Consider the following 16,425-nt stretch of genomic DNA (forward strand, 5'->3'; position numbering starts at 1 on the left):
ACAAAATAATTCTGCATATATAAAATAAATAGAAAAAAATAATAATCAGAAGTAAATACAAACCAACAATCGTAGCAAGTCCCTTCTGCGTGACAGGTTAATTTAGGCTACATTTGCAGCTATGTTACTCGTTACTAATGTTGGCATACTTTGTAATTTGACATAAAAATCATATTATAAACATAATAACATCATCCTATTCGTGGAAAGTGGCTTCAAATGTATAACAGTTCAAGTGTAACAAACGGAGTTTGGTTGCTTAGTAACTTCTTAACACCGGTCAGGTATTTGCGCGTAAATCCTCCCGTAAACTTTAGCCCCGCCCACATGCACTTCCTCTTTGATAGTACATTTCTGTTTATAACAGACATTTTTCATTCATCATTTCATACGCATGGACATAGTGGAAGCGTTGACGTTTTTAAAATGACAGACTTGGTTTGAGGTATGTATGAGCCTGAAATGTGTGTTTGTTGGGGTTTAAGGTGGCGGATATGCAATAGAGAACTGGTGCAGACTGGTTGACTCTGCCTCTGTGCGCGCGGCACTGAATGTACCATAATAATGAGATGAGCGGGGACCCTTTACATGTGCATAAAGCCCTCTCGGGTAAATGATTAGTAAGTCGTCCTTTTGTACCGACACTTTTTCCGCTTTAACACAACAGTGTCTTCATACTCTCACGGTTTTCTGCCTGAGAGGCGTTAATCTGCACAGAAACGCGAAGACATGACAAGACACTGGATTGCGTTCATAGGCAATATTCCAGTCCGTTCCTGTAAATCGCGTTCTGCTCGCAGTTTACGCGTTACTGGGAAGCAAACCATTGTCGTTTACATGTCGTGACCCGGTATAGAAACACAAATGGCGTGAATGCGCTCAAAAGGACGTCTCCCACGCGAGGGGACCGCATATATGACTACAACAGTGTCCCTATTACCACAAGGACAAGTGGATCCAATGTGTTTTAGATTCAGGAATTGAAGTGCTGCATGGATGACGTTTGATGACGTTTATATGAGACAGTAAGTATATTACGTTAAGCTATGCATCCATTTCTGAAATATTACAAATAGTCGAATAGCTATCTTGTCTTGAGTTTGTGTTTATGAAGACTGTCAGAGTAGTTAAGAACAGTCGAAGCAAGATGGTTTGGGCACTTTTTGAAGGAGACTGTACAAACGATATAGACTGTTCAATCAGTTGCACAAGCTAATATATAACTATGTGAATTTCAGGTCTCTTGTTAAGTAGTTACCAATTTATCAAATTTCTGGGTAATGCATATTACATATTCTGTTTCATAATATTATACACTGTTGCCCATCATCAAAATTGTATCCAGCAGGACGACAGTTGCGCTTGAGACAGCCAGTACTTTCAAGTTAAAGTGTTAATTTTTTTTTTTTTAAAGTGTGAATTTAGGTTTAGTTTTACCAGTTTCTTTTGCTGTCATTTTTAGACACATTTGATAATATTGGATTAGCCTGTTAGCCTGCAGAAGATATTTAACATTTTTGGTTGACCTTAATAATATTTTTGATTTCCTGATTTTGTTTTCACTTGACTTGGCATATATGAACAGCTGTTCAGTTTCAGCCTTTAATCTTGTTTTTTTTCCTCCTTTTTCTACACATACACATACGCACATACATGAATTCATACATTATAACAATAACACTTTATTTTAACTCCCTGACCTACAGTAAACTGTACATATACTAGGACACAAATGGTTGCCCCAACACTGAATTCCTCAACATCAAGAGACATGATTGGTTAACAGCATTGTTATTTAAATATTCTGTTTGATATACAGAAAATGAGAATAACAGCTGCGGACTTGACCTAGTTTTGGGGTAAAAGCCCAGACTGAGGTTAAATAAGGCTAGTTGTAATAATAATTGTGTTTTTTGTGGGTTGAGGTTGTGTTACCCAGGTGAGGTTAAAAACTGACGTTTCTCATCGACTGATAAAGAATGAGTGAAACACCAGATTTAATTATGCAACTGTTATTTATTTGTCAGAATCCCAGCTATTGTATCAATGTTATATTTAAAAATAAATAAATAAATTGAAATAAGAAATTGTCCCCATTATGCCATTTCCAATATTGCCTTTTATGCAGTTTGTAAAGGCAAGGTGTTGAAAGATGGATCAGTATCCTGTTTATTTGGACCAGCTGCTCCACTGAATCACAATCTGTAAGTATGATAAATAATAGATATAAATACAGAAAATACAGAACTATTGAAATAAGCGTTTAGTTTCCAATGCGCTGTATGCGGTTCACCAATCACAACAGACTGGGCCATCTGACCAATCAGAGCAGAGCAGGCTCACGAAGGGAGGGGTTTAGAGAGACCGAATCTCTGAATTCCAGAATTGCTGGAAAATGAGGTGATATTACATGCATATTCTGATTTTAAAAAAAAATAAAGCGTTTTGTGACCTTGCATGCATGTAATCCTATTGTAGGAGAAGCCCAAAAAAACAATATTATGAACTGCTAAAATGGCATAATAGGGGCACCTATTTAAGAAATTTTAATAAGATTTAAGAAATAAGCTAATTAAATTGCAATTGTCTTGCCCTTTTTTAGGAAATGACAGTTAATAGGGATGGGACGATAACCGGTTTTATTGATAACGTGATAAAATGTGCTGAAGGTTAGTAATATCGTTTAAAAATGAATTATCATTAAAACCGTGTTTGATTATCGCGGTTTTAATAACTCACTATTAAATCATGTCCAGCCAGCAACAGTCTGACACAAGCGCAGCGCACAATGTTTTTTTTGTTTTTTTTCGAGAAGGAATGGCGAAAGTCAGTGACTTTTCTATGCTTCTACACTTTTCATTGTAAGGAAGGAAATGCCACAGAATTTAATCTTTCTTTAAATTAAGTGCATAGAGTTGCTTGTTTTATTAGTTGTTTGTTGATTATTAAATATAAAACTTGCTGAAATGTTTTCAGTGTGAGCATCAACTATTTTTGAACACTTTCATCTCGTTTCAACAAAACCGTGATAATATTGATAATCGTGATAATTTTAGTCACTATAATCGTGATATTAAATTTTCATACCGTCCCATCCCTAACAGTTAATTCAGTTTCAGATTTGTTTACCTCAAAATTGTCTTTAAAAATTAAGTGAATCATTTTTGTGTATCTAACAGCATTAGATAAAATGGTAATCCTTTCCAAATAGGTTTTTAAACACTGCAACATGCCGTCATTTGGATAACCAGCATGGACAGTGGTTTATGTATATCCGACTACTAAACAGTGCAACCAGTAAGTGCCACAGAGCCTTTTGTCTTTGCTAAGTCAACTTATGTTTTTTTTGTTTTTGTTTTATAGTATTTAACACCTTGCACCTCTTTCTACACATGTCTAGAAATTATAAAACTAGTGGGAAAAAAAGAATCAAAGGCAAATTACCATTTAAAATACATAACAAATAGAATGCTACAGAACATACAGCATATAAAAAGGATAAAGAAGCGAGCCTGTTACAGACCTTTCAGTATTATTTAGTGGGGCTGTTTCTGAATTCAGAAAGTGTTAAATCAATCGGTATTCACTCACTGAGTGATGTAAGTTCATCAGATGCATGTAAAGTGCACTGGTGTGTGGAGCATGTCGAATGATGAGAGTAGTTAAGGAAATGAACAAATGCTCTTTGGATCTATACTGTACCAGTGATAAGGTAATTACCAGGAGTTGTTTGTATAAGTGTTTCCTGCCTTTTAATGCTATAAATGCAAGTATAATGAAAGGTACATTAGTCTGAGAGTCTGCGATATGTCATATCCTATCATATCATATCATATACTTTATTTATTAGTTTATTTATCGCTTGCAGAGGAATAGAAAATGCCTATTGAGGACTCTTCAAGACATCTGCAAACAAGCCTGCTTAACATCTCCGCTCTTATAGGGTTAGTGTGTGTAACCTTCTAGCTGTAGATCTCGGGAACTGATGTCTTGCAAATTATTTTCAGTAAGCAGTAGGAAATGCAATTCTCAGACATTCTCTGATGTCTTGTAGAGTCCTACTTTACCAATTTTGGCATTACATTTATTAGGTGACTTGATATTATTCACAGTCTTGCTGTTGGTGTTGTGCTCAATTTCCACTTCATTTGATAGGCTTGTATTTTTACTTTAAAGGACTGATTTTTCTTTTTTTTTTTACAGTAAAGTACCATCAAAGAAGTGATGAGCTCTACAGATGTTCATACTTGTAAAATGACAGATCTACCTATAATAGATCTCCCTGTTGGAATATCCAGCCAGAATCTAGGTTTTTGAACACACTGTCCTATCTCTTTGCTGTCATTTAATATGCATCTGTACATAATTGTGTGCCTTTTGAGAAATCACGTGTGCTTTTCTAACCCCATGGCAACACACTAAGAAAGTAGTAATTGTTGTTTACAGCAATCTTACTTGGCTAAATAAGCTATTGGGTAATTGCACTAAATTAGAGACTAATTAATGCAGAGAAAGGACATCTGCATACACAGCTACTACTGTAACTTACTCTAGTCTTTAAAGATCTGACACTATATATATATATATATATGTATTATTAATTTTTTTTTTTTTTTTTTACATTTATTGACCAAAATACAAAATTGTATATATTTTGAATTCAGACATTTTCCTTATACTTCTTAGAGTACTTCTTGCATCAAAGGCAATGTAAGATTTGAACAAAAGATCTGTTAGACAGGCGAAGCACAAGAACAAAGCACTAGTGACTTGGATGGAATGTGATTGTCTTGTGAAGCAAGTCTAGACTTTGTTTTATTAGTAGATCATACAGGCAGTAAATTATGTGCAAAAGGCCTCATGGAAATATTAAAAGTATTAAGTAATAATACATGTAATCTGATATCACATTTCTTTAAGGATAATAACTCAGTCATCCAACAATGGTTGTTAGTCAAAATATTTATGATTTATATAAATAACAGCCAAGTGAAATACAAGTTAATTAATCATTATGACATTCAGTCAATTGTTTCTTGACAGTGAGAAGGTCATTTAATTTTGTCTATTGGATGTTTATGGGTAAGTCTTAGCAATGTGAAAGTTGAGCTCTACACAATCAATAGTACCCCTGCAAAAACCCTGAATAATAGAGCGGAGACTTGCAACTTGATATTAAAGACAATATTGTCTTTGGTGAGGCTAACCACTGCAGTACTGTTATATTCATACAGTACAGTAGGGGCCCACTAAGGCTGATAATCTAATAACAGGGGCGCAACTGTACATTTGCTGAGGGGTATGCAAGATCATGGTTGGCGCCCCCCCCCCCATCCCTCCTCCAACAACCAAAAAAGTATATGTGACACACTAACAACACAGACAATAACTATCTTTTATGCCTTTATTGAACAGAACTCATCAAAGCATTCTTAATGCTGTGAAAAAATTATGTGATCTTTGTGACTGTTGTTTTTACTAGGATGATGGACTACATTTGTGGACAACAAAAAAATAAATAAACTATGAGCTTTTCCTCATGGGGGTCAAAAACATGTTTTTGCAACTGTTACCAGGTACACACACACATAATATAAATACAATTGAAAGAAATTCATAGACAAGTTATATCGCCTCTGGAGTCAATCCAACTATATTTTAAAATAGGCATGTGATGGTGCCAAAATATTTCCATCTATAACTATAAGCATACTTTTTTTTTGTCTAAACACTTTTCAAACTGCTTCAAAGTGTAACAAATATACAATTCAGAAAACAATTTAACTAATAAAAGTAAAATAAATGTAAAAGTACATAAAGTATATTTTAAAAACAGTTGATTACAATAGAAACCATACATTTTATATCACATCTAATTGCACTAATCCCCCCCACCCCCACCTTTTCTCTCTTTATCCTCCCCAATTACAGCACTTTGACATGCCTTGCTTTTGTACTTGCCCATTTTTCAAGTATTTCATCAAATGAAGTTGATCTTGCTAGGTTGTTTTCAATGGAGATGATTGCCAGGTGGGTCAAGCGATCATTGTTCATAGTTGAACGACGGTATGATTTAATAAGTTTCAGTTTGCTGAAAGATCTTTCAGCAGAGGCAACTGTTAGTGGCATTGTTAGAAACACTCTTAAGGCTACTGTCAAATTTGGAAAGACCTTGTCTAGATTTTCCTGCAAAATAAAGCTCAGCTTGTCAATGGCTTTTTTGTGCCCTTTGAGAATTCGGCTTGCAGGGTAGATTTCCTGAATTATGTCTCTTGAAATGTCACTTGATGTTAGTGCATACCTCGTTACAGATTCCTCCAGTTCATCTTTTGTCATGGTTTCCATCTTGATTAAAAAACTAAATTTGTCAGAGACATGGCCAATATTTTTAAACCTATCACCAAGCTCCTGGATAGCTGTGTCAACAATTACATTAAACACCCTACACCTCAAATGCATCTCAGGGTCTTCATCATCACTGTAACTGTTGGTTTCTTCATGGAATTTTTTTTGTTTGCGGAGGCGTTTTCTCCTGAACTCTGTGCTTGCATTCAATTCAGTTGCCATTCTGCGTGCTATGGACATGGATTTTTGAAATCCCTCCTCTCTGTACTGAACCAAGAGAATTGACCAGCATAATGGCTGTGTCCAAAGAAACATCTGCTGCTTGTAGTGCCTTGCTTACATGTGTGATCTCAGCCAAAATGTCATACCAAATTGACAAACACACAAGAAATTCCATGCGCACAATTTCTTCAGAGAGTGATTTAGCCTCTGATGCAATTTTACCATCTTTAGACACTTTTTCAAGCTTTTCCAAGGCATCAAGAGCTCCCCCAAGCTGAAAGCGCAAGGCTTTAACAGAATCCAGTTTTGCCTCCCACCTGGTGTCACTCAGTGGCTTCAGTGTAATTTCCAGAAATTCTTTTAGGATGTCCCATCTCTTGACTGATGAAGAGAAGATTGTATACAATCTCTGAAGAGTGCCAAAGAAAGTTAAACATTCTCTGTTAGAGGATGCTGCATCACACAAAAGCAGATTAAGGCTGTGGCTACAACAAGGAATGAATAATGCCTCTGGGTTTTTGTCTAGAATCAAAGCTTGGACCCCTTTCTTAATCCCGCTCATATTGGATCCATTGTCATAACTCTGTCCTCGACAATTCCTTAACTCCAATCCTAAATTCTTCTCAATCACTTCAATCAGTTTCTCTGCTAGGCCCTGACCAGTTGTGTCCTTCACAGCAGTGAAACCAACAAATGATTCCTGCACACTTGCTTTTTTACCTTCATCTGTGTGGACATATCTTATTATAACAGAGGCCTGCTCCTGTTTCGAAATGTCAGGAGTGCAGTCAAATTCAACAGCAAAATATTTTGCTGCTTTAATGCGTGTACAGATTTTGCTGACAATGCATGCAGATATAGACTGCAAAAACTCATTTAGAGTACACCACGACAGGTAAGATGTTAATTTTTTGGAAGATGTTTCTCTTAGATGCTCTGCCATTGTAACATCATAACGTGCAAGCAGCTCAATTAAGCCAAGGAAATTGCCATTTTTAGCGTTCCCTAATTGTTCTTTCTTCCCTCTCAGGGGCAAGTTTCTTTCAGCTAAAAAAAGAATTCAGTCAATCACTCTTGTCAATACATTTTTCCAGCGGGACTTTTCTGCTGCAATCACCTTTTGTAATTCACTATCAATTGTTCTTCCTAACTGCAAACGAGTTGCCAATTCTTTCCAAGAAAGGTAAGCATCTATATGATGGTTACTTGTTTCATGATGCTGTAGGGTTTTTGATAGACATTGCCAGTTATTGTATCCCAACACAAGCCGTTTGTCACATGCTTTGACTCCACCAAATAATTTACATGCAAAGCAATATACTTTATTTGATTTCTTGGAATACAACAACCAGTCTCGCTCAACTCTCTCCCCATTTGATTATAAGCGATAACAATAAGCCTTAGAAAAGTGCCTGTTACTCTTCTCCGATCTAGGATATGGCCCATCAGGACATTTCAAAGGCCCTTTCTAAGTCAATTTTTGCCTAAAAGTGTCAATAATTTGATGGGGTGCAGGCCAGTCTGATGGGTCCTCTGAGTAAGGTCTTTCCTCTGTTACCTCCTCTGTTGCATCTCTGCATTCTCCTGTTATATCTATCTCCTCTCCTCTGATGTCATTTTGAGGGTGTGGCTCTCCATCTTTCCATGCACTAGATTTTTACAAGACAAACCAATAACTAAGTCTACAACCCTAATCTGTAATGTTCTGTAATTCATAATATCCTGCGTGGCCAGTCCTACCTGTTCTCTTGACCTGCTCTCGAGACATTTACTTTCTCTCTGTCCTCTTCATCTGCACGACTGAGAAAACAAAACCGATGTTTCACAAAATGTATACCTCTGCAATACCTTAATCTGCAATGATTCTTGATATTGTCATTTGTCATTGATAAGTCATAAAATCCTATGGTCCATTCCTACCTGTTCTCTTCACCTGCTCTGAACTCATTTTCTATCATTTCTCTGCTGTCCTCCCCATCTTCATGGCTGAGTAAATGGACCAGATATTTATTTAAAAAAATATATAAATATAATAATAATAATTATTAAAAAAAAACAAGCCCAACAATGTAATGTTTCTTAATGTTGTTTAACGTGGTCATGACATGAGGAATCCAATTTTAGGTAATTGTGTAATGACAAGAGCATTTACATGTCTTTAGAAAGACAGATGCCTGCTTTTCACCCTTGGCCACACTCTCTAGCTCTCTCATTCATAAACAAACCTTTTTCAGTCAGAGACAGGGTGAAAAATGATATTATTTTACAATTTTATGAGTTTTTGGTGCACAAAAACTGTACTTGCATTAGAAGTGTAGCCTACCTCAGAGAACATATAAAAAGTATGTCATGACCAAACCAAACCTAAGTCAAAATATCTTGTGTGACAGTTCCTACCTGTTCTCTTCACCTGCTCTTGACTCATTTGTTTTCTCTCTGTGCTCTTCATCTTCATGGCTGAGTAAATGGACCAGATATTTCACAATATTTATGCCTTAAGTCTGAAATATACATTTAGTCAAAAAATCCTGTGTGGTCTATTCCTACCTGTTCTCTTGACCTGCTTTTGCTATTCTCTTTCACCTGCTCTTCATTGTCCTCCTCTCCATCTTCCTTGCTGAGTAAATGTACCATTATGTTACTGTTATATACTACAATGCCAACTTTCAGTAGCCTATGAAACTACTTGCATATATACACAGTGAAATAGGCTAGTGGTTAAAAACTACCAAACATATATTTTTGTGATTAAAACATTAAAGTACTTTCATTTTTAATGAACAGCCATGTTCATGATTTTATTTCCTAATCAGTAAATTACAGATGTAATTTTATACACCGTTATTTTCAAAAGAAAAAAAAAGAAAAAAAAAATTGTTCCAAATAAGCACCCCTCTCCGACCATCACAAGCATGTTTTTATTAAAATAGATCTGGATGAGGTAATTTACTCACACACCGCATCTAATAGATAGTCAAACGTAGAGGAGAAAGTTCAAAATCAAATGAACAGACACAGCTTTAATGCCTGAGTGACAGCGGAGCATTTTATGGTCGCGCGTAGACCACAAAACTCACGAAAACAGCTCCGGTGGAAGACTGGTTGGATCTAAAAGTTACCGAACCGAAGAGTGGTTCATATGACGTTACAGCCTGGTTGTCCAGTCCGGTTCCAGCAGGGCTTTGTCGATTTTATGTTTTATTATTGTGCAGCTTTAGCCCATAGAAAGCCGTGCATCCGTCCCTTGACATAATGGTCTTGTCCGCATTAACAGATGATGAGACAAAAGGCCCACTAACTAGGTTGTGCTTGGTGATGAGAGGCTCAGCTATCATTTTTGACAGTCTCTTCCTTTTTCTGGAATTTAAATCAAACGCCCATTCACAAACATACCGCAACGGCTTTTTTTATTTATTGAGCAACGGGGATAGCTAATTAACTATGCCCTCACTAACAACAACGTTAAATGTTGATTAACTTCAAGACTTACAGTGATACAAATTATATTTTAAGCTTACCAATCTCTTTTTATCCACTTGGACATTGATGTCCTCATTTTAAGGCATTGTTTTTCATGTTGTTTTTTACGTTTTCTGTTCTGCGCCCCAGAACGCTTCCCTCCTCTGTCCATTTTTGACATGTGACTGTCTGTCACAGAGCAACGGCTCTTTTAAAGTATGTCGAGGATAGTCAGTTGATATCACTTTATATAATAAAATAAAAATTACTCATTACTAATTACTAATGCTAAACAAACATTATATTTTTAACAAACATTATTTTTTAATTATTTTAAACATTTTATTAAATATTTTCAAAGAAATGTTATGGCACAATGGCGCCCCCCTCCCGTCTGGCGCCCCTATGCGCTGCATACACTGCATACCCCATTTTTGCGCCACTGTCTAATAAGAAAGTCTAATGCAGTGCTTTAGTGCCTGAGCAGTGATCAAGCTCTGTGCTGTGAAAAGTGATACAGGACAGAGACACTAGGATGTCTCCCCAAACGACGGGACCATTTGTTATCTTAAGTGGTGTATTAGGCCACTCCTTGCATTTGCACTGTACATTGATTTAATGGAATATGAGAATGAGACTTATGTTATGTCAAGCCTGTATTTCACATAGCATGGGGTGTAATATTGAGGCACTTGATTATGTTTATTAGCTTAAAGAACAAGCAAAAATTAAACGTTTTATATTTGAAGTGTATTTAAAGGTGCAATAGGAGATTGTCTTCATAAAATTTTTTTGTTATGCTGGTTAAAGTTCTCTTCACATCCCTATAGTAATCAATAAGTTATGTGGTATAAATGTATTTATATGTATTTATATATTCTATCGAAGGCGTAGGACCAAGAAATATTCATCCAATCAAAATGCTTGGTCAATGTTCAGGTATTGTACATATAAGATTTTCGGTATTAAATATCAGATTATTTGATCTCTTTGACAAGGCAAAGTTAATTCGGGTTGTAAAATGTCATGTGGTGTGACATCCCAGAAATAATTAAACTTTTTACCTTGAATTTTTTTTTTGACGCATACACTTCACGATAACACCACAACACTTATTAAATTGAAAAAAAAAAAAAAAAAATTGTAAAAGATAAGTTTAATTGGATTAATTAGTTTTTCCAAAGCTATATGAAATCAACATTAATACAGAGTAAACATGTAAGAAGTTGGTACATGTGTTTTTAATGAGACACTTTGTTTTTAAGATTTGCTCTTTTCACAGACACTCTTATTTGACATTGATAATACTATATACTAAGTATTTGTTTTTATGTCTTCATGTAGGAATGTTTACCCTCACAGAAGTTGCCTCTCTAAATGACATCCAGCCAACTTATCGAATACTTAAACCATGGTGGGACGTCTTTATGGATTACCTGGGTGTGGTCATGCTAATGCTGGCCATATTTGCCGGGACCATGCAGTTAACCAAAGATCAGGTGGTTTGCCTTCCTGTTCTGGAATCGTACCAAACCCCTGTAGCCACCGAAAGGCCACCAGAGAAAACAGGAGAAGACCATGTGACATTGACAGCTGCACCTTTAACAAGCAAAGAACAAACCGACAGCATTGTCCAACACTTCCCACAGTTGTCTTCTGACAAGCAACCTCAGCCTAGGGGTTTACGTACAAATCTGGATTTTCAGCAGTATGTCTTTGTTAATCAGATGTGCTACCATGTTGCCCTCCCGTGGTATTCAAAATACTTTCCATATCTAGCTCTCATTCACACTATTGTTCTCATGGTAAGCAGTAACTTTTGGTTCAAGTATCCAAAGACCAGTTCCAAAATTGAGCATTTTGTGTCTATTTTGGGGAAGTGTTTTGAGTCCCCTTGGACGACCAAGGCATTGTCTGAGACAGCCTGTGAAGACTCCGAAGAGAATAAGCAGAGATTAACTGGAGCCTCAATGTTACCAAAGCACCTTTCAACTAGCAGTGAGGAGGGAAGTCCAAATCAGTCCACACCCATGCTCACAAAATCTAGCATTAAGTTTTCTGCAGAGAAGCCAGTCATTGAGGTTCCAAGTATGACTATACTTGATAAGAAAGATGGAGAGCAAGCTAAAGCACTTTTTGAGAAAGTGAGGAAGTTCCGCACACATGTCGAAGACAGCGACATGATCTACAAACTCTATGTAGCTCAAACTATAATAAAAACTGTCAAATTCATTCTGATTCTATGCTACACCATGACCTTTGTCACATCCATTAAATTCGATCATGATTGTGAGCCTGAAATTAAGCACTTAACTGGATACGCAAAATTTAAATGCACCCATAACATGGCTTTCATGTTGAAAAAACTCCTTGTTAGCTACATTGTTCTCATTTTTGTTTATGGCTTGGTTTGCATTTACACTCTCTTTTGGCTATTTAGACGGCCTCTTAAAGAGTACTCTTTTGAGAAAGTTCGAGAAGAAAGCAGTTTTAGTGATATCCCAGATGTGAAGAATGACTTTGCTTTCCTCCTACACATGGTGGACCAGTATGACCAATTGTACTCGAAACGTTTCGGTGTCTTTCTCTCAGAGGTAAGTGAGAACAAACTGCGGGAAATCAGCTTAAACCACGAGTGGACCTTTGAGAAACTACGCCAACATGTGACTCGCAATGTGCAGGACAAGCTTGAGCTGCATCTTTTTATGCTCTCGGGTGTTCCTGATGCGGTCTTTGACCTCACAGATGTAGAGGTCCTGAAACTAGAACTCATCCCAGAGGCACGTATCACAGCGAAAATCTCCCAGATGATAAACCTCCACGAGTTGCACTTTTACCACTGCCCCGCCAAAGTCGAACAGACTGCATTCAGTTTCCTCCGCGATCACCTCCGGTGCCTTCATGTCAAGTTTACGGACGTAGGAGAGATTCCCACTTGGGTTTACATGCTGAAGAACTTGAGAGAGCTCTACTTGGTGGGAAACTTGAACTCAGAGAATAACAAAATGATAGGATTAGAGTCCCTCAGGGACTTGAGGCATCTAAAGATCCTACATCTGAAGAGCAACCTTACCAAGATCCCGACTAACATTACTGACTTATCACCCCACCTGATCAAACTTGTGGTTCACAATGATGGTACTAAACTCTTCATGTTGAACAGCTTGAAAAAGATGATGAATCTGGCTGAACTGGAGCTGCAAAATTGTGAATTGGAGCGGATACCACATGCAATTTTTAGTTTGACCAACCTGCAGGAGTTGGACTTGAAATCGAACAATATCCATACCATTGAAGAGGTCATCAGCTTCCAACACCTCAAACGGCTTAACTGCCTCAAACTGTGGCACAATAAAATCATTTCCATTCCATTGTCCATAAGTCACGTAAAAAACCTAGAGTTCCTCTATCTGTCACATAACAAACTAGAGACCTTGCCTACCACTCTGTTCAATCTTCTTAAACTAAGATACCTGGATGTTAGTCACAACTCCATCGTAGTGATTCCTCCAGAGGTGGGGTTTCTCCAGAATCTACAGCATTTTGCCATCACAGGAAACAAGGTGGAAGTTGTACCCAAGCAGCTGTTCAAATGCACAAAGTTGCGTAGCCTATCCCTTGGGCACAATTGCATCTCAACGCTGCCAGAGAAAATCGGGCAGTCGCAGCAGCTGACTCATCTTGAGCTGAAGGGGAACTGCCTGGATCGCCTGCCCGCACAGCTTGGCCTGTGCCGACTCTTGCGCCGAAATGGTCTCATTGTGGAAGACCACCTTTTTGATACACTGCCCCTAGAGGTCAAAGAGAGCATAAGTCAGGAAACCAGTGCTAATTTTGCTAACGGAGTGTGAGTGTGGATCAGAAAAAACCTGGCAAGATGGTTTTCTGAGTGAACGGAATCAGACTGTGCAAAAGGCAGTGTTCAGTACTTATGTTTGTTTTTCTTTTATAAAAAAAAAAAAAAAAACACCTTTGTTGTTTTATCCAGGAGTGTGATTGGCATGAATGGATGTTCTATGTCTAAGGAATGAGTCCAGTATCAAAACTTTCTTCACATAAACATTAAATGTCATTTTTTTTTGTTTTTGCACAGGCCAATGTAAACGTTTGTGAATTTTAACTATGCTTAGTGCATAAAATTCTTGAGAATTATTCAAGCCTGTCTGCCTGGGTTTTTGTTCTTTTAAAATGTTTTTGTTTGTTTTTATAATTTGTCCATGTTACAGTGGAAGTATAATACAGATCACTTTTGTTTTCTGTTCATTTTCAGTGGCATTCATTATAAACTTTTTCACCAGCTGTTATCTGCACAGTCTGCATCACATGCATTGTGTATTGTGGTGTCATTAATGATTGTATTTGTTTGGGAGAACCCAGAACAACAACTGACATATTATTATAAAGTTAATCACAACTACTGTACTTGACTGTAACTAAGTGCAAAAGAAAAAAGTGAAAAAGTTTCCCTGGTATTGGGTTTAGATAAAAGTGCACTAAAGTAATTTAAGTTGTGCTCTGAAGTGTTTAAGAAACTGAATGTTAGCATTGATACAAAGTTATCATATCTGTCCAAGATTCAATCAAACAGTACATTTTATGCCTCCGTTAATATCTGTTTGACCTTTTTCAAACTGTCCACCTATTCAATGTCTATAAACCAAAATACTTGGGACTGAATAACAATGTTTGTTGATTCATTGCGATGCACAAGATACCTTTAGTCTTTGCAGGTTTTGGGAATAAAATAGCCTTTTCCTTTTAACATCATCTTTTCATGTGGGCTATAGGAGTAATGCATAAGTTATGTTGACCTCATTTGACTTGTGCATGTTTTGTATATAACACCAAATGATGGGACAGACCTGTAATGTGTATACACTGCATGGTCCTTAATGCTCTAAACCTCCAGTAGACATGTATTGGTAAATTGCCATTTTATATATATATATATATATTAGCAATCTCATATGTTAGCCTGTAACTGTGTATGATTACCATCTGTTTTACTGTTTGCCCTTACTGATAACTTAATGAAAATGCTTGCATTGTGTGAATCACTGTTTTAAGTTACATTGCTCTGTCTGCGCTGTGAATGTCCATGCAGTCTGCGATTTAGGCGAATGCACGAAAAAATTGACTTGACATATGCGAAGTATCAATATTCATGCAAATGCTGGATAACATGTAAGATGTCCCTAACCTGAACATTTGTTGTTTCATTTTTCTTGACAAAGGAACAAATCTGTCATAAATGAAGAAAACAAAGTCAAGATTTAATAATTTTTATAGTTGAATGAAAAAATCAGGATTGTTATCACTCATCTACTCATCCTAATGTCATTCCAGACATCTAGACAACCTGGTGAAAAGAATTAGTTGTTTGGATCACATAAAATTTCATATTTTATTTTAATTATTATAATTTATTTTATGTGCATTATGTTCTACAGAGTGAAGTCATAAAGGTTTGAAATAACATTAGGTTGAGTAAATAAAGACACAATTTAAATTTGGTAAACTATCCCTTTTAAAGATGCTATAACATAATAACATAAATGGTTTCACTGTTGCACCCTGAAACTGTAAACCATTTCCTTTTTTTATTTTAAGCCAGTAATTTGCATGAAGAGGATGTGCAACTGTTCTCTTAAAAAGTAAAGGGTATCAATAATATTTAGCTGCTTTAATTAATTGTTGACATAGATTGAGTGGTGTTTGCTTCAAAGCATTCGATTGTTTATGAAAGTTTTCAATAGACTGGATGGTATTTCATTTACCTGTAGTGTGCATGGATTGCAGGGTTAATAGTAATTTAATCATTTGGATAAAGTCTATTGTATTTTTGTTTTGTTTATTAAAACCAATTTGGAACAATTATTTTATTTTATTATTATTTTTTGTTGACCCATTTGCATTCCACAGAAGTGTTTTCTTGTCATTTTGTGAAATTACACTTCCCACACTGTTATATTTGTCCTACTGAAATGCTGCAGGGTCTGACCTGTAACTGGTATCTTTCTGACCCCTGAAGAATCTTGATGTCGTGCCAGATGAGGCTTGAAAATCATTTTTGATACATGTGTGACAATTCAATAATTATAACTACATATGAATCTAAAGATGAGTTTCAATGTTTTATGTGACTAAATTAGATCACTATATAGGTTTTGTACAATGTAACTATTTGTTGATTCTGTTTGATGTTTGAAATGAACGTTTGTTTGTTTGTTCATTTATGTAGAGATTTATTAATTTATGTTCCATTCCTGTACTAATAGTTTTACTAGGATGTACCTGATTTGAAATGATTATACCAAAAAAAAAAAACATTGTGTCAATACATTCAGGTACATAAAACACCTATTGTTCATTCCTACTGAGTACTTATTTTCAGAATAA

General features: G+C 36.3%; 1 protein-coding gene across 4 annotated transcripts; it reads left to right on the forward strand.

Moving 5' to 3' along the window:
• Positions 1–311: 311 nt before the first annotated feature.
• LOC132161260 (volume-regulated anion channel subunit LRRC8D-like) lies at positions 312–14,100 on the forward strand. Of its 4 annotated transcripts, none has more exons than XM_059571199.1 (2): positions 312–445; positions 11,371–14,100. In XM_059571199.1, the coding sequence occupies exon 2, from the start codon at positions 11,373–11,375 to the stop codon at positions 13,875–13,877; it is 2,505 nt and encodes an 834-aa protein (XP_059427182.1). In that variant the 5' UTR covers positions 312–445; positions 11,371–11,372; the 3' UTR covers positions 13,878–14,100. The 4 variants fall into 4 exon arrangements, with proteins under 4 accessions (XP_059427182.1, XP_059427183.1, XP_059427181.1 ...); XM_059571200.1 differs by lacking the exon at positions 312–445 and adding an exon at positions 473–1,029; XM_059571198.1 differs by lacking the exon at positions 312–445 and adding an exon at positions 474–1,025.
• The last annotated feature ends 2,325 nt before the right edge of the window (positions 14,101–16,425 follow it).

The sequence above is a fragment of the Carassius carassius genome, chromosome 17, assembly GCF_963082965.1.
Source record: "Carassius carassius chromosome 17, fCarCar2.1, whole genome shotgun sequence".
NCBI lineage: Eukaryota > Metazoa > Chordata > Actinopteri > Cypriniformes > Cyprinidae > Carassius > Carassius carassius.